General features: G+C 38.3%; 1 protein-coding gene across 1 annotated transcript; it reads left to right on the top strand.

Annotated features, from left to right (window-relative positions):
• Positions 1-41: 41 nt before the first annotated feature.
• LOC145465747 (DNA topoisomerase I, mitochondrial-like) lies at positions 42-15,398 on the top strand. Its single transcript, XM_081449510.1, has 22 exons — positions 42-152; positions 539-601; positions 1,155-1,265; positions 2,562-2,608; positions 2,804-2,858; positions 3,837-3,897; positions 4,211-4,245; positions 4,505-4,672; positions 5,150-5,379; positions 5,493-5,556; positions 6,027-6,107; positions 6,899-6,943; positions 7,108-7,178; positions 7,313-7,340; positions 7,645-7,726; positions 7,943-8,043; positions 8,685-8,753; positions 10,235-10,426; positions 10,961-11,011; positions 11,252-11,346; positions 11,596-11,745; positions 13,806-15,398. Exons 1-22 carry the CDS (start codon positions 57-59, stop codon positions 13,906-13,908), a joined length of 1,998 nt encoding a protein of 665 aa, XP_081305636.1. The 5' UTR covers positions 42-56; the 3' UTR covers positions 13,909-15,398.
• Positions 15,399-18,343: the final 2,945 nt, after the last annotated feature.

Below are 18,343 nucleotides of genomic sequence, written 5' to 3'. Positions count from 1 at the left end.
TACAGCTTGAAAAGTCTCTGAAAAAAGGTTGCAATTTTCTGTGTGAACCCTGAGTAATGAATAAAAAACTAACAAGATTTGTTGTAATCAGATTGGACAAGACTCCCACAAACAAAAAGCGTGCAAAGTCTTCTGGATCATCTAGTGCAAAGGTAAATGCTAAATGCTCTGCAAGAAATGAGAAAGATTTAATTTCAATAGCCATGAGCCATTAACAAAGAAAACAATTCTGAGTCTTTGTCAGGAGCCGAGCCATGACCTCACAGTAGTCAGATGCTCAAATCACTGCTCTGCTACAAGAACAGGGTGACTCATAGTGAGTTCGGAAATTTAACGTGTTCAAAAAAAACTGACTTGTGTCCTGTATGTACACCATATACACTGTCCTGTGTATTGCTAATGCCTGAGTGATATTGGTTTCCCATCTTCCCATCAATACATGTGACAAAGGTACCAGCCAAGTACAGGGCTCTTTATAAATGTATCATGATCTAACTAACAGTCATTTATTTAATTACACATTCAATACCACTAACAGCGCAAAAGGAAGAAGAGTGCTAGCTATGATGACAGTGACAGTGGTGAGGACAGTAAGCCATTGGTGAGTGTGTTAATCTGCCTGGACTTTGAACTGGATCTTACTCAAATCAAGCAAATTTGTATTAAATCAGGAAAAATTGTTAGAGATGTACTAGGTATAATTCTTAGTACTGAGACATGAACATGTATTCTAAGAGATGTAACAAAATAGTGTACTAACTAATGGAGAAAGTGAAATTTGCCTTAGGATTAAGTTACTGTGAAACATATTCGGGGTACATGTACATGTATTTCAGGGACATTAATTAACAGAAATGTTCAGACTTTCATGGAGGGTTTAACTGAGATCTTTAGAAAGATGTTGAAATATTTTATCTTAAATTGTTACATACAGTGTACATGTAGCTGGGGTTTCCTGAAAAGTGACAACATGTAACTGCAGAAAATAAAAGCAATAAATTATGTTGAATACAGGAAGACATTATTGATTAATGATAGTGACCTGGACGGTGACTGCTGACTGCCAAATAATGTTGAATTTTCATTACAGGTCTGGTGACCGAAATGTCGGTTTGGCGTAAGTTGTTTTCTAATTTATTTCATTTTGTTTGTAGGCAAAGAGTGCCAAGAAAAGTGCAACAAAGTCAGCAAAGAAAGAGGACAAGGGTGGATCAGTGAAAAAGAAAGCCAAGAAAGAAGGGAAGGACGTAAAATCAGAGAAAGAGGTGAAAAGCTGTTATTTTTCTTTCTAGGAATGAGTTTCATGGATGCAAAACACTAGAGAGGTGTGTGCTTGAGTTCCATCAAAAACTGGAAAACACTTGACAAGAAAAATGGCTCTTTGGTTTGAATCTCTCACCCCTCTTGAAATTCTGTTTACATGTACGCTGTATTACACACAGTGTACAATATTTCACATTGTACCGTATTTACCTGTGTATTAGTCGATCCCGTGTATAAGTCGACCCCCAATTTTTGAGGCCAAAAACTAGATTTTCTTAATTTCCAGGTAAGAATTTCTTGGAAAACTTATCTTGTATTTCTTAAAATTATCTCTCAGCTACCACAGATATGTAAACAAATCACAGCATGTTTCAACGCGCAGTTTTAAAGCTTATTATGGCACGTATACGAGCGTTTTACCCAGTTTAGCAACACATGTGCATGCAGACTTTTCGATGATAATTTTTGTAAAATGCTCACAAAAATCAAACGTAAGGATTTCAAACAAGCCTTTTTAAGTGCGAAGAGATTAAAAGTGGCTTTATAAGACAGGCAAAACACCAAAGAAGCTCACGACTTTCAGAACGACGCCATAAACAAAGTGCAAAGCGTGTGTTGGGAACGTGGTAGTCAAGCCTTGAAATCGGTCAAGTACTGGTACAGAAGTCCTCGCACTCGTATCCTGCCAGGTTACCAAGCAGAGAAGTTCCAAGCGCGAAAGATATTTTCTCCGAGCGGCTTTACTACAGCTTTATTTAAAGGAAAAATATTGGTTCTTTATGACAAAATTGAGCCAGTGAGTGTCTACAAGATCCAGGTTAAAATTTAACAAATAAATGTTGATGCATTTTAACTTGAAGCTCTGATATGGAGAGACAGATCGCTAAGCGAACGTACGTTGTAAACTGTGCTGCCGTTTATCACATGTTTGTTAACATTGAAAGACAATTATTATGCTAATTATTTGACTGGCGCTTGGATCTCAAGTTTTGACCCATGTATAAGTTGAGGGCGAATTTTTGGACTGATTTTTAGGTCTTGAAAGGTTGACTTATACACGGGAAAATACGGTACGCTGTATTTCCTTGAAAGCATACAGTTGGTTTCTGACCTTTCCCCTACTTTCCCCTTGGAATGGTCAATGACCTTTCCTGGGGTGGGCTTGGATATTCCTGTGAAATGTCCCTTGACTCTTGAAATTGTAGTTATTTGCAGTAATAGTGATTTGTGTCTAAGTTTCTTTGCAACTTAATTTATGTTTAGTAAATTTCTGTTGCTTTCACTTTGCTTTTCTGTAGGAGAAGGGAAAGAAAAAGAAAGAAGAAGAGAAAGAAGTTTGGAAATGGTTTGTTTACAATGCTTGTCCTTTTTTTGTGATGTTGTTAAATGACAAAATAAATCAATACACACACTTGATTACATGAAGCTTTACTCAGGATTCAGAAATGAGTGTTGGTATTCTTCTCCTTGAATTGTATTTTTTTTTTTTTAATGAATACAAAAATGTACATTTGTGTGTAACTTAGTCGTCATTCTTCAGGTGGGAAGAAGAGCAACTCCCTGAAGGTGTAAAATGGTTACACATGGAACACAAGGTAGTCACAATTTCTAATTTTATCATTTTCTTGTCACCATTGTCTGGTGCATTCATGCCAACATGCAAACATAAGTAAAGTCAGCAATTCAGCAATAGGTTAATAATTTATTACATGTGATCACAACTTGACTTGTGGAGAAACAGGATAATTTTGAAGTTTAGAGTGTTTGTTATAAGTAAAGGTGCCGCTGCATTTTGATTTCAATTTTTTCAAAAATTGTTTTGAGATGACAAGTGTCCTTTTTCAGATTATCACTTCTTACAATCAAAGCAGTTTTAAGGCTCCATTGAAAATAAAAGTGAAAGTCTACCGGAGTTCATGCTTAGATATATTCTATTATATAATAATCAAATCAGTGTGCGCGCCCTGATTGGTCAATCAGCTATGGTTTATTGTGCCAGTAAACTCATGGAAATTTTGCGTGTCTTCTGAATTATTACATAAAACTAATAGACCAAGTTTTTTATGGTTTATAGGCTGATAAACCACTTGGGATGTTGGAAGAACATTGAAGAATTTGTAAATCACTCGCCTGCAGCTTGTGATTTATGAGTTCATCTCGTGTTCCTCCAACATCCCGTGTGGTTTATCAGCCTATAAACCGTAAAAGCTTGTGGTCTATTGCTTAAATCACCTGTTGTGAATCCAGAAGTACCTGTACATGTGCTCAGGTGTTGATAAGAATTTGCTTGCCTGACATTTTTTGCATAGTGTATTTGACAGACTCTTATCTACATGTACTCTTTACTCATTTGAGTCATGCACATGAATGCTACAAATCTATATACATGTATTAATTAAATATACAGTGGAATGTATAGTGACTGTCTTTCCTAAGTCTCAGTTCTCATCAACAGTCATTGTACAGACTCTGGTTGACTGATTTCTCACATGTTTAACTGATAAGTACTGTAAGAGTATCATTATGACAGAATATTATAACCTTTGTGATCACCTGGATCATCGTTTTTCTAGGGACCGTACTTTCCGCCTGCATACGAGCCTCTGCCTGCCAGTGTGAAGTTTTATTATGATGGTAAGCTGTTGCTGATTGATACTCCCTGATTTACTCACTGTAGTGTTTTTCTGTTTGTTGTCTAGAACTGTTTTGTTGTGGTTCTTGTTTTACATACATGCAGCTTCATTTTGAAACACCCTGCCATAAAAATGTAAAGTTAATGTACAAAATTTATGTTTGCAATGGATTTTCCATAAAGAATCACATATTGTCTTTGACAGTAGTTTTCCCTTTAATTGCCCTTCATATTGCTTGATTGTTTAAACTTTTCATATGCAATTGATGTTAATATATTTTGAGAAAATATTATTGAAATATTCTCTCTTTATAGGGGACCATATGCAGCTTAGTGTACAAGCAGAGGAGGTATGAAAGGACTTGTCCTTTGAATCTTTACCAACGCTTCAGATTAAAGTAGAGATAAAGTTCCTATTGTAAGCCCTGGGTTCACATTAATAATACCTATCATTGGCTTTACCCATTTTAAGCTTTTAGACTTTTACAGATTTTGGAGGCTTAGTTTTAGGAGTTTGCAGGCTACCAGCAAACTCAAATTAAGTTACTCTATATTCACTGTCATCATGTTATAAGTATTAGACACTGACACATGCTTCTATATTCTCAGGTTGCATCATATTATGCTAGGATGCTTGACCATGATTACACTAGCAAAGAAATCTTCAACAAGAACTTCTTTGAAGACTGGAGGAAAGAGATGACAAGTGAAGAGCGCAAAGTGATCAAAGATCTCAAGAAGTGTGACTTCAAAGAAATGCATGCACACTTTGTGAAGGTCTGATAATGCACAGTATCTACTCTGTTAGTAGACTGATATAGGTACAATACTGCACATAATGCAGTGAAATACAGTGTACATATGCTAAGTGTTTGTGATGATGACTTTGCATATCAAGGACTGTCGTCTTGCAAGGAAAAGACAGTCATTGTAAAAAGATCCATATTAATCCAAGTGATTGGTGGGCAGTTTATGAGTATAAGTAGACAGTTTCTGTACATAGCATAAGGCAGCTAGAAGTACTGGACAGGCATGTGTGTGTTCCCTCTCAATCAGACCATGTCTACAACAAAGTAGTATTTTATGATCTGTGTGGAGAGAGGTGCCCCAGGAGAAAAACATCTTGCCCATGAGATCAATTTGGCTAGAGCTCAAGCCTAGAGCTTTATAATCACTAGCTATAACTTACATTACTTTATTTCAGGCTGCAAGATGAAATGAATATCTGTGTTATTTTCTTGTTAATTCCTGCAGAAAGCGGAAGAGAGAAAAAATTGGACAAAGGAACAAAAACTGGAACTGAAAAAAGAAAACGAGGAAATTTTAAATGAGTATGGCTACTGTCTCATGGATGGGCACAAACAGAGAGTGGGCAACTTCAAGATTGAACCTCCTGGCTTGTTCCGAGGACGTGGAGACCATCCAAAGCAGGGAAAGTTTAAGAAGAGGACGATGCCCGAAGATGTTATCATAAACATTGGCGAGTATGTGTCAATGAAAATGTGCTTTTGTTGCAACTGTGCTACAATAAACAAATATTAATATAATAAGCATGTTTAATTCTGAAAGAATCTTGTTGATGCTTTCTTTTCTGTAGAGGTGCCAAAGTTCCTGAAGCTCCTGAAGGGCACAAATGGCAAAAAGTTATTCACGATAATAAGGTATTACAAAATTAAATACAGTATGGGGACATTTGTCCAGGCAGGGCAAGTATTTTTGTAACAGTCAGGGTTTACATTAACATTTTCAGCAGGAGGACAGCTCGTTTTCACAGGCAAGCAACATTTTTTTTGAACTGAGCTTCTTTATGAGAAAAATTTTCCCCAGATTCCCAAACCAGGTGGGCAAAATTGACCTCACAGCCTGTCAACTCGTCTGGTACTCGGCCCATAATGAAACTCTTGAACAGTGTGCCTTCCTTCACATGTAGATTTGCTTTTGGGAGTGACAGAATACAGTTGTAGTCTAACAGATGTCAGTTTTCAAAGCTCTAAGTTAATGGTAATTGAAATTTGTTTGTCAGTACATTTTGTATGACGAATAACAGTATGAATAGCATAATTCTTATTTCTGCATGGCCCTACACTTTTTTTGTCTTGATTAAATTTCTATTTGCTGTTGTTTGGTGAAGGTTTCCTGGCTAGCTTGTTGGGTAGAGAACATTCAAGGAAGTTACAAGTATGTCATGTTGAATCCCACATCCAGGTTAAAGGTAAGATATACTCATAGATAAAGAATATTGTATCTACTTAGCTAGGAAACCAGATTTCATCTTTTACTAACCCTACATGTAACCTTCATTCATTGATCAAATGTTTCAAATTTGAGTGAAAAAGTAAAAACTGTTATTAATAGCAATGAGCTATAGCACTATACATGTGTGTTAAGTGGCACGCAGACAGCCTCACTGTCAGCGATTAAATCACTGTTACTCCCCCTGGATGGGATGCCAATGATTCACAGGTTTGATCCCAGCATAATATTTTGTCAGATTTTAGCAGCAGGTCACCTTTCCCATTTATACACCTGGGTGCGGAGAGCAGTGTGAGATTAAAGTGTCTTGCCTAAGAATACGACACAGTGATCCTAACCAGTACTAGACTACGAGTGGTCCCTCTTTTGCTTAGTCCGTTGGGGCCATTTTTTTATTGCAGTTTTCTTTCGCATCATGCATGACAGACTAAGCAGTAGAGAGACTACTGGTAGTCTAGACCAGTGCTTGATCTGGAAGCCATTGCAATGACCTTACATCTCCCACACTTATATCTATGCACATTTACTAGTGTCTCTCTTTAGCTGTTACCTACTTGGTTATGATTTTCTGCATATACACTATAAGTACATGTAACTTTCACTCTAACACATACACTCGACATTCTGCTAATGTTTCTGGTGTGTTTTGTCTCCGATGGTTCTCTCATGAATATGGGTTGGAAATGTGGTCATGTGACAAGAGACAAGTAGTTGTTTTCTTTATGTTAAAAAAATTAATTTAAATTACAGGGTGAAAAGGACTGGCAAAAGTATGAAACAGCAAGGAAATTGAAGGTAAATAGTGGGTACTGTGCAATGTATGTACTGCCCTTTATGATATTGAATTTAATGACTCATTTGGCAGCTAAAATTATATATCAATTATATAATGATCACAATGGTAGAGAAAGACCTAGTTTGAGCAAATGGTCACAATAATTATTGAACTCTTTCTACAGGACTGTGTCAAAAGAATTAGAGAGGATTATGAAAGGGACTGGAAATCAAAAGAAATGAGACTGCGACAGAGGTTTGTTAACAATGCTATCCCTGGGCTCTTACACAACAAACACCTGAATGTGCTTCATACATACCAGAGGTGAATTTAAGATTACTGTATCGTTCTGCTGTTAATAGTTTCCGTTTTTGTATTTGTTTTCACAGAGGTGTTGCTCTCTACTTTATTGACAAGGTAAAAGAAATCAAAATTCTTGTTTGCAAGGAAAAGTTTTAATCTCCATTCATGTGCCCATGAATTCTCTGATAAATCCATCATTGACACAAACGATTTTTTTTTTGGGGGGGGGGGGGGGGCAAATTAAGCAAAGTCCTATGTACACTGTACATTTGATTTATCTCATGTTTTGAAGTAAAAGGGTCATTGAAAAATTTTGTGGATCATTGTGACACACATCACTTACTTTAGGGAATGTTGTTTGCGCCAGCAGTAAGTTCATTTAATATGGTGATCAGGACTCTCTGATTTACGTTTTCAGCTTGCTCTTCGTGCTGGGCATGAAAAGGATGAAGAAACAGCTGACACTGTAGGCTGCTGCTCGTTGAGAGTGGAGCATATCAGTAAGTAGATTGATAAACGTTTCGTGGTTCTCCTGTGGTTCATTATTTTGTGTTTTTGAGAGACTTCAAACAATTATCGATGCCACAAATGTGGCAACGTTTAAACAGAAACACATTCCTTTTTTCAGGCTAGCGCTTGGACTGTCAAGTTTCGAGTTTGGTCTTTTTTATTAAATAAATGATTTGGTTAATTAATTGAATCCTTTTTCTCGCTAGAATTACACGAAGAGTGGGAAGACAAGGAGAATGTTGTTGAGTTTGATTTCCTTGGTAAAGACTCTGTGCGTTATTGGAACTTTGTGCCAGTGGAAAAGAAGGTAACGTTTCTCTAATCCATGCGTGGTTTGTGCGTACATGTATCTTTTTCTTCCTTATTTCATTAATCAACGAAAGTATTTATACAGTTCCACTGGGAAGATTTTGATCTTTGGTTATCTAAGGAACAGCGGGTTCAGACGTTTACAGTCAAACCAAGTGAAGCGTACCCCTCAAGATTACTTTAATGATTGGAAGTGACTATTTGAATATTCAACCCGCTAGTCGTTTCAAGAATGCAATAATAAATTGATTATTTCAACATTGAACTCGCTAGTCATTTCAAAATTCAATATTAAATTGTATTTTTTGAACTTAAAATCCATTAGCCGTATTCTTGGGACTAGTGGGTTCAATTTTCCAATAATCAATTCATTATTGCTTTCTTGAAACGACTGGCGGGTTCAATATTCAAATAATCAATTCATTAATGTAATCTTGAGGGGTACGCGTCACTTGGTTCGACTGTAAAAGATATTTGTAGAGAATACAAAATATACAAGTAAGCAGCTGTTTCTGGAGAACTCAAACTGAATGTGAAAATATCATCTTTGAATCAGACGAAGCCGAGATAAGTCAGAGAACTTGAATCTTTTTTTTTTTTTTTTTTTTGTATTGGACAATTTGTTTTTCTTTCTGACAGGTGTTCAAGAATCTTAATCTATTTATGAAAAGAAAACAGGATGGCGATGATCTGTTTGACAGACTAACCGTAAGTATATCATTCGTTTGGAAAGAAAAAGGCGAAATTTGGGTGGAACAAGAATCTATACAAGTTCTGTAGGCGAATGCTTGTCAAGCTCGACGTAACGGGTCTGCAGTCCTTCTTGGGAGTTGTATTCAGAACAATTTCAACCCAGATAACATTCGCATTAGTCTTTCTTAGAAGTTATTAGGGACTTTAAGCAAATCGCTACGGCTGGCGCTGATACGGCTGCCGGAAGTAAATTTCCCCCAAAATGAGACACTGCGCATGTACGTCGGTTGCACCAGCCGTAGCGTGAAATCTGAAAACGTGAGTCGGGATGTTTTGCCGTAGTGGCTACTACGTCGGGTTTATTTCGCTTCTCTGGCCCTTTTCAACGGACCTCTTGTCAATTTAAGAACTCCATTGGATACTATGTCCTTTAAAGTCAATTCAAGTCAAAGATTGTGACAAGGTTGCCTCTCATAAGCTTGTAAATCCGTATTCTGAATTTACGATAAGTTTTGGCAAAGGTTTTGGAATGACGAAGTGAGTCAACTGAAATATTCGTGTTGAGCACGAGGTTGTTTTTCTTCGGTTAAGTTTGCTTTGAGGGTTTGTGAAGATGTTTTATATCTGGAAAACTATATGATGCTATTTTGCTTCTTTGAGTATTGATATATTTGTGTTCTTCACCCGATATTCTTTGAGATATATTTCTCTGAAATTATATATTTCACCCCTCAAATTGTTATGGTGCAAAGTGTGTAGCATTCGCTGTCGCTCAGAAATAATCTGTTCGTCCTAGGAAGGCGAATAACGGCCATCTTCCTGTGAGCGAAGCCATTTGGCTGTGAGAAACTAAATAAAAGAGATTTTAAACTCCGTAGCCGATGTTTCTTTCGTCTTTGTATTTCGCTAAAATTTGGCAGACCGCCGAGACGTACTCTCCCCAGACCTTTACAGCTAGGGCAGCCGTAGTAGCACCAGCCGTAGTGATTTGCTTTAACTCCCTAGTTTAAAGGTGGAGCTACGTCACAGTTTGCACATGTTGTGAAGTTTAGCGTAAATTTTCCAAGTTCGTAGTCCGTGTCAATCTTCTCCATCCTTTACCATCCTTGTTCCTTTATGTTTTATCATTATCTCTTTGGTGTTTTTCTTTCTTAGTAAAGTATTATTCCCAGGTTTCCTTCAATTTTAAGGTAATATTGTGCGTGGCCAAAAGAACTCAAAATATCGGCGTGACTTAGCTCCTTTAAGATAAAACAGGTCAGATCTTTTAGGACTATGCACCTGAAATACTTTACCAAAAGATCAGACAATAACCCAACGCATACAGTGTCGATTGCACTGCTGGAGTCTCTCATAGAGGAAACCAGGAATTGGTAAAAGTGATGCGTGCAATTCAAATTAGCATTGTGACTAATTCTTGAGTAGTGATTAGATGGTGCTTGAGTAATGCAAGCCAAGTCAAGCCATTATTTTGAATAATCCGTTGATTTTTGCAGACAACGTCCTTGAACAAGTACTTGACCGAGCTGATGGACGGACTGACTGCCAAGGTGTTTCGAACATACAACGCCTCCATGACACTACAAGAACAGCTGAATAAACTGACAGAATCTGAGGATAATGTCAACGCTAAAGTGCTGTCTTACAATCGAGCAAACCGTGCTGTGGCCATTTTATGTAACCATCAGGTATGCGCATCACCCGGTTCTTTGTTCTTTTGGACCGTTGTATTGAAATTGGGAAGAGAAATATAAGGTACTTCGTACTGAGTGCATCTCGCCTCGTCGCTCTCGGTTGGGTTGGAGTTTCGTGAGCGGTTGGAAAAGATTTCCGTCAGCAGTTTGGAAATTCTAGCCGTAAATCATTAACTTACTCTCACGTGAAGCGTTGAAGTAGCCGTGAGCGAAGAGGGGCGGGTGCGTTATTGTCAGGCTACGTTTTTAAGCAAATGCCGTAACAACAAAACAAAATAAGTAAACGGTCTAACCACTACAAACGTAAACAAGACACTGAGCCAATGACAGAACTCGAAGCAAACAAACGTAACCGTCGCCAAGCGCGTGATAACACACGTGACCAAGACGTAATTGGTTTTGGTTGTTTTTTAACCAATCATTTGCAACATACTAAAGGCGAAACAAAAGGGAATAGTGCCCTATGTGTTGCAGAATTTACGAACAATCCTAAAAATAATTATTTGTCTTTATCTGTCTTCGTTTCAGCGTTCAGTTCCGAAGACTTTTGAGAAATCGATGTCAAATCTGCAAAATAAGGTATGATGTGCTGGATAGTCCCATTGACAACCGTTCTTCAGAAGTTCACGTAAATGCTTTTTTTTCTCTTTTTAACAGGAATTAGTGCTCTTAGACTGTAAGAATGTTGTTCGACGAAAAGGGGTTTTACCCCATTTCAGCCTTAGGTCCACAGTCATTTGAATAACATTTCCCTATATGAATCAAAGAATATGTGATGAACATCTCAAGATTGTTACTGGTCTTGTTTTTGTTTAACAGATTGCAGACAAGAAGAAAGCTATCAAGGAAGCCAAGAAAGAAGTCAAGGCATTGAAAATTCAACTTAAAGAAAGCAAGGACGAGAAGACGATAAAGTATGTTGTTTAGTGTTTCTGTTTTGACTTTGATTACTGTGACGTTTTCAGTTTGAGTAAGTCTCTTCTCTGTGGTGTAGAAAATCTAGTTGAAAGGAAGTCTCAGAAAGAAAGAAAAACGTACAGTGTAACAATAAACCCAAAGATAAAACAATACACCAATGGAACGAGCATGGTAAGTGTAGGGAAGATCAACACGGAGAATGAACGAAGATATGTGATGATACCACTTCAACTCTACATTTTCAGGCAGCTAGAAAAGAAAAAATCACAGGCTCAAAGATTGGAGGATCAGCTCTTTAAACTGGAAGTAACAGCTACTGATAAGGAAGAAAACAAAGAGATTGCCCTCGGCACCTCAAAATTGAATTATCTGGACCCACGAATCACAGTGGCGTGGTAAGTGAGACCTCTAGTACTTTTATATGTCGGTTACAATTTGATAACCTCTGAACCCAATAGAAGTTTCCTTAAGGTTACAGTATACCTTCAGGGGTGTCTCGCGCGCAAGCGATGTAGCGCGTGCAGTTTAAGCTGTAGATACCTAAACCCCTATATCAAATTAAAGCTTATGGAGCTGGCTATCAAACTATACCAAGAATTTTGAAAGAAAATGAATTGTCGAATTTTTCACGACCACTAAATGCGAGCGCCCGAATCACCTTTCGAAAGCTACAAGTCAAAGCGAATTTCGTTTTTCGCCAATTTAATGTTTTCCTCGGTTTCAGGGCCCAAAGCGCTTAAAAAACGTGTCTGCGTATTGACATATTCGATTGCAGTAAAAAGTTACAGAACATTTTCGAAATAGGATTAAAAAAATGTGGAATGATCGTACAAAAATCGCTCTCGAAGAAAAAGTATTTCGAAATTAACAATTCCCTGATACGCTTTTGTAGTTTATATGTTAAACTAGCCACTGTCCAAATTTAAGAGCGATTGAACAAATTCCCTTTGAGTTATAACTCTTTAAAGTGTCTGCTTCAAGTGAAAAAATTTATTCGAGAAAACAGCGCTAAGAAAAATTTTCTGCTTCGCAAACAAACTCCGCCCACAAACGCCTTCAACTGGGTTCTCAGATAACTAAGCCAATCAGTGCAGGGAAAGTTTACTACCGTTAACCTCCTGGTGAAATTTACGCGCGAATCTCTAAAAAACTCTTGTGTTTCGCAATGCGCTTAAGGAACCGAAGGCAGAGAGATAATTTTTCTGTAGCTCGGTTTTTCTTGAAGCTGGTCTGGCAAAATGGGGAAGACTAAAAAGGATACGAACGCTAGATTGGCTGAGCGAAGGAAACAAACAAAAGATAGCGCGGAGGGCAACTGTGTGTGGGCAACTGTGCATGAGTCCGACGATTCGTCGATATCGGACTCATCAGAAGAGTCTCTGTCAGCATCCCTGTTATTGCTGTCAAGTTCCGAAATTTTTACAGAACCTTTCTTTTCTCTTACCACGAATATTTGCCCGCCTTATACGATAACTATAGCTTCATCCGCGTGGCGAACGTTCGCTTCTTCACTCATTGATGTATTTTCATTCGTTCTTCGCTGTTTTCGCTTTCTCGAACCGGTCCATGGTTTGAACGTGGTCTATGTTTACTTATAACTTAATAGAGACACACCTAATATCAAAAATGCTGGGTAGTCAGAACAACAATGCTGATCAACTGAGTAGTCAATTCGTGACATCCATATAGGTAATTTCCGCGAAAATCGTCTCGGTTGATTGCATACGCGCCATAGGGCTGTCAATCAAGAGGTAAACTTTTACTTCCGGTGAAAACGTAAAACCGCCATTTCTCCGCCAATATTAAGCCTTTTTCAAAAATTTTTTTCAGAAATTAGAGATTATTCTTCGACCACTATTTTGACCCAAAAATCCAAATTCGAAGAAAATTGCCGACCCGAAGGTATACTGTAACCTTAAGTTGGAAAACAGAGATTCTGTTTGTGACATGAGAATACCAATTTGAACGACCCACAGACCAAAGCCTTGCGCTACAAGCGGTATTTCTCGCTTGAAGCGGAAACTCAAAGAGAAGAAGTCAATAATCAATGCGCGAAAATCACTCGCATCGAAATTACTCTCAGAGCTTGATATTTTGCGTCAAACACGTGGAGGCTGTCACGTAATCAATTGTTTACTGCAGCGAATGCGCAGAAAGCCGCGATGTACTCCTTTCCAATCTGAGTCGCCATTTGTTATCAAGACTAACGATCTCAAAATGGCCTCCCCCCCTGTTGTGGAAACGTGATCACCTGATGATAGCCCGTATGGTTGACCGCTACGATTTAGTGTCCGCGTTGTAGAGTCAGTAGCGCGGGGTGGCTCAGAGATGGCGTGCGCCAGATTTGACAAGCTTTGTCATCAGGGGTAGAGCTTCCCTTTCAGTACCTTTTGTTAGGGACAACTCGAAAATGTCTAAAACTACTATATATCAATTTCCTTTTGCTGTTTTTCAGGTGCAAAAAGCACGAGGTGCCAGTAGAGAAGGTGTACAACAAAACACAACGAGAGAAGTTCGCCTGGGCTCTAGACATGGCGGACAAAGACTTTGTTTTTTGATCTTGGCTTTTATTCGGTTACAGCTAGCGTCATAATCATCCAATTTTAGTTCACACTATGCTTGCATTTGTCGTGGTATTCAATTTAATTTAACCTAATTTTATGGTATTATTATTGTTATCATCATTATTATTATTCTTGTTATTATTATTATTATTCAGCGATGGAGCGCGCGCGAATGATTTGAGATTTTAGCCGCCACAACTAAATGGGACAAAAACAAATTAGGAAAGCTAAAAGATGGGAACGAAACAGACAAGTCTGGAACTTATCCAGGAGTAGTTCCATTTGTATTGTACATTATATGATATAAGGTAATTAATTATTTATTTTGAAATGGAATGTTACATTTTACCGTAGAAAATTTCAACAGATGATTTTCGAATGTCCCTCCGTCACAGTTGTTTTTCGTGGCCAAACATTGCTACCACAGTACTTTTCAGCTTTTCCTGAAATTCGGTCGAGTTCGGAACCTATCTGTTTTCCTTGTTTGTCCCTCAACAGTTCTTTCGTATTAAAGAAGTCTCCTTTGCGGGCAGATTTTTTCCCAACTCACAAGATTGACGAGTGAGTTTCGAACGGAAGAATCCATACCAATGACGTCATACGCAAAGTGCTATGGTCGACGGATATTCCCTTAGGCGCTACAACTAAAAAAACTTCCCTTGGCATAGAACCTTTTCATAAATGGCTGCCAATTTAAAATTATTTTGTATGCATTTAAATTAGCCTCGCTAAACGAAAACATTCTTAAACCTGTGTTGCATTTTAAAAGCAATGTTTGGTACAACTTGCAACAAATTTCATTGCATAGCATACCACGGAATCAGCATGTTTCGTCAAGCATTTCATTGAGGAAACAGACGAAACTTGACTCGTGATTACTTTACTTTTGTGACGAATGCTGGGTAACTTAGTTAATGAGTTGACAACATTGTAATGTATCTATAACGTTCTTAAGTGCAACACCCCAGTTTTCGTTCATCGTTTCTGGCAGATCAAAGTTGTTGCGATTAAACTTGAAAGAATTTTCTAACACCACCCGAGATCTAATGTTTTCGGTCGTGTCAAATTAACTTCTATCTCTTAAAACTCGCTGAAATTACTTTAAAATGAGTGAAATAATTGACTTGATAGACTCAGAAATGATTTTAAATTCATCAGATCTTGCTGGGTTTTATGATCAACAACTTCCTTGTCATGCAGCAAGTTTAGTTGTTTGTGGTATCGTATACTGCTCTACACCTTTGTTTCCTGTAGGGCATATTCTTTGAGGACAAGACTCTTTAAATGGAAACCTGCATTAAAATTGCTCGTTAGTTTTACATTGGGAAGTATTTTTATGTACGCAAGGACAGGTTTTCGCCGCCTAGTTTAGTATGTGTTTTAGAATTTTAGATATTTCATAGCCATTGTAAGGCAAGGCAATGCTATGCATTGTGGGATTAATAAAGTCCATCTAATAAACTTAAGAGCCTTTTAATACTAAACTTTTCCATCGTAGCCTCCCCGCGCTGCTGCGTACAAGCAAACCTACCGTGGTACAAAAATGGGGGTGGGATAGTGGATGAAACCCGCGTTAATAACAAGAGTTATAAAAACTATTTTGCTTGTATTCAGAATATATAGGTAGCTCTAAGCTTGCTCTACGAGATGAGATATTTTTGTTGCTTATGAGGCCATCCAGGCTCGATTTCTGCTACTCCCTCAGGTCCGGTCTTTGTTCCGCGGGTTCGTTTCCCGAACAGCGGCTGGAAATCGAGCCTTGAGTTCATCTCGTTCTCAGATCTCTTGTGGACGAGAACTGTGATGGAGATTATTTATGAGGTCATTAAGTCCGCCATCTTGGATCAGAAAGTTTGTACATGTCGTAAATTGATCCAAAATTAATCCATAATGATACTTGAGTGTAGAAAAATACTGTAATTGGACAAATTCCAAATTTTCGGAAGGGATGACACAACCGCCTCTTGAAACGGTCCATTTATCCCAGCTCCATTCCCTCGTCTACCGATAAAATTCCTTCAGAGCGCGAGTGAGTTGAACAGCTGCCAAATTTTTGGATGCCACTTCGGTCCCGTATTAAAAACTGGACCATTGGATAATGCAATTGCAGAGTTTTCATTGGCTTAGCCATCATGGTATGTGAGCCATTATACCATACTCTTCAAATACGGTAAGCGTACGCTTGATTTTTTGGGGGGCGTTTTTATTGTTATTTTATTTTAATTTTCTACATTTTGAGGGCGTTAGTAATAAAACAATTATTCCACTCGCGCTTGTAGGGTATGAGATTATTTTAGCCAACTCATATCCAACGCGCGCTGGTGGAATAATTATTAAATAACAAACGATGAGAGGACCAATCGAATTCACTTATTTCAAATAAAACACAGCTGAGTGGCGGCCAAGTCCATTTTTTTTTTTTCAAACGTTCATTTTGCTCTAATTTTGTCAATTGTCAGACCGTTGCTCGGCCAGTCGAGGGCTGATAAATGTCTTTGAGAAAATTCGAGACAGCTCCATCGAAGCTGTTTGCATTTCTCGGCTTTTTGTCCCTCACATATCCCCAAACCCAACAATATAAAACAGCAACTTGAAAATATTTGAAACGCCCTTTATTTAGCGTAGACAACATTGCTTTCCATTATTACATGTTTTTATTTTTCTTTGACTTTTTATTCTGCAATGTTACGCTGAAAAATTTTGACTATTGTTCTTTTCTGTGGGATAACTTAAGAGTGAATTCTGATTCACACGCATTCTGTACATACTAGATCGTAATGATGACACAGATAGTTCAGTAAGTTCATTTTCATCTTTCAATTTGAACATTTAATGGTGTAATATAACCTTCCTCAGTGCTGTGGAAGCTTCGAGGTGCATGTATTCGTTGGTGACATCGAAGACATGGTAGGAAAGTTTTGCTTTCATTTCAGTCGTGTACTTGGTAGCATAGTTGATTACGTAATATTTATTATATGGCTTTGGGTTGTGGCCGATATAACGCGCCCTCTGATTGGCTAAGAGCGAGATCTGAGCGGTCATTATGCAGCCGTAGTGCCCAAGGGCCGATTACGGATTATGCAAATTAGGAAGAGCCCGGTTCTGAAAATTCAAGCGCATTGAAGCGATGAAAGCCGATTAAAATCAGTAAGAGAATGTAAGTAGCTAAAAGTTTAGAGATATTTCTTTAATAAAACTTATATAGATGACTTACCAGCCGGTAACCTTGGCGGGCACTGGTGAACAACAATCAAAGTTTGCCGAGTCTTAAGTAAAGCTAAAATCGCTAAGTGAAAAACACCATCGGCAGATCTGTCATGCATCCTGAGCAGAACACCACGAAGAAACTTATAAGTTATCATCTCAGTCACAACAATTACCGAAGTATTGAACTCCGTCAAAGCTCTCATCAAAAAGATTCCCTCGCTTTGACACAAGCAAGTGTAAATCAACTTCCAGGATCATCAGACGTAAACAATCGGGCGGTTTCTGTCGGTAGCAGTGTTTCTGATAACTGCAGACGTTCACCAGGCTTGAAAAGTTCATCCATTAATCCCAGAATGAAGAGGGCGAAGATATGTTGTCGAAAGCGAATACGAAGATCGAGTTAAGCTTATTTTGAGCAGTGCATTCTGAAGCATTAGTATTTTCTTTCACCGAAAGACGGTTGGTTTGGACAATTTTGAAGCACTTGCTGTCTTTTCTATATGCGTTGACTTTTCGCCACAAAAGTCGGAAAAACTCTCACATCAACTTGTGGTACCACGATACTAAAATACGTATTTGAGGCTGTGACAGTCACTTTTCCCGTAAAGAAATGAGTGTTTTTAACGGAATACGTAATATAGTGGTGAAGTTCGCTGACTGTGTAGTTTTGCCCTAGGTTTGAGACGATGAATGAATCGGTAAACGTGCGCATCGCCGGATGTATTGACGACTTCCGCTCGAATGATTTTTTTTTCTTTATTGATGAGCCATATAATAAACAACTTAATAACCTCGACCGTTCGGTCGTTACGGGAAAATCTCAAATCTCGGCCTACCGTATTGACCTCGCTATCGCTCGGGCAATACGGCAAGGCCTCAGTTTGAGATTTTCCCGTAACGACCTCACTCTCGGTTATTAACTAGTTAATAAAGCACGAAAGAATGTGTTTGACTTCATTTCCAAACACCGAGAAGAGAGTTGACTGATACGACGCGCAGCCGAGTATTTTTGACGAACTTCGAGGTGTTTGGAAATGTGGTCAAACACTGTCTTGAGTGTTTGATATATTTTCTCGATCGAGACTAAAACTGACGAGGAAACACGAGAATAAAATCGTCGAAAATCTATGCAAACACCGTCACGCTTCTGATTTCCTTTTTTAAAGCTTGATGAACTATTAATGAGTTTGAGAAGTCAATGTCAACCCCAGCGCGCGATTGG

This window comes from Orbicella franksi, chromosome 13 (assembly GCF_964199315.1).
Source record: "Orbicella franksi chromosome 13, jaOrbFran1.1, whole genome shotgun sequence".
In the NCBI taxonomy this organism is placed as follows: domain Eukaryota; kingdom Metazoa; phylum Cnidaria; class Anthozoa; order Scleractinia; family Merulinidae; genus Orbicella; species Orbicella franksi.
Note: the sequence above shows the minus strand (reverse complement) of the source record. Positions and strands in the feature narration are given on the sequence as shown.

Excerpts from the sequence above, each read along its gene's own strand:
- LOC145465747 (XM_081449510.1), top strand. The coding sequence starts at position 57 with ATGAATAAAAAACTAACAAGATTTGTTGTAATCAGATTGGACAAGACT. Across the intron at positions 3,898-4,210 it reads TGTGAAGTTTTATTATGATG|GGGACCATATGCAGCTTAGT; the intron begins GTAAGCTGTTGC and ends CTCTCTTTATAG. Across the intron at positions 5,380-5,492 it reads GTTATCATAAACATTGGCGA|AGGTGCCAAAGTTCCTGAAG; the intron begins GTATGTGTCAAT and ends TCTTTTCTGTAG.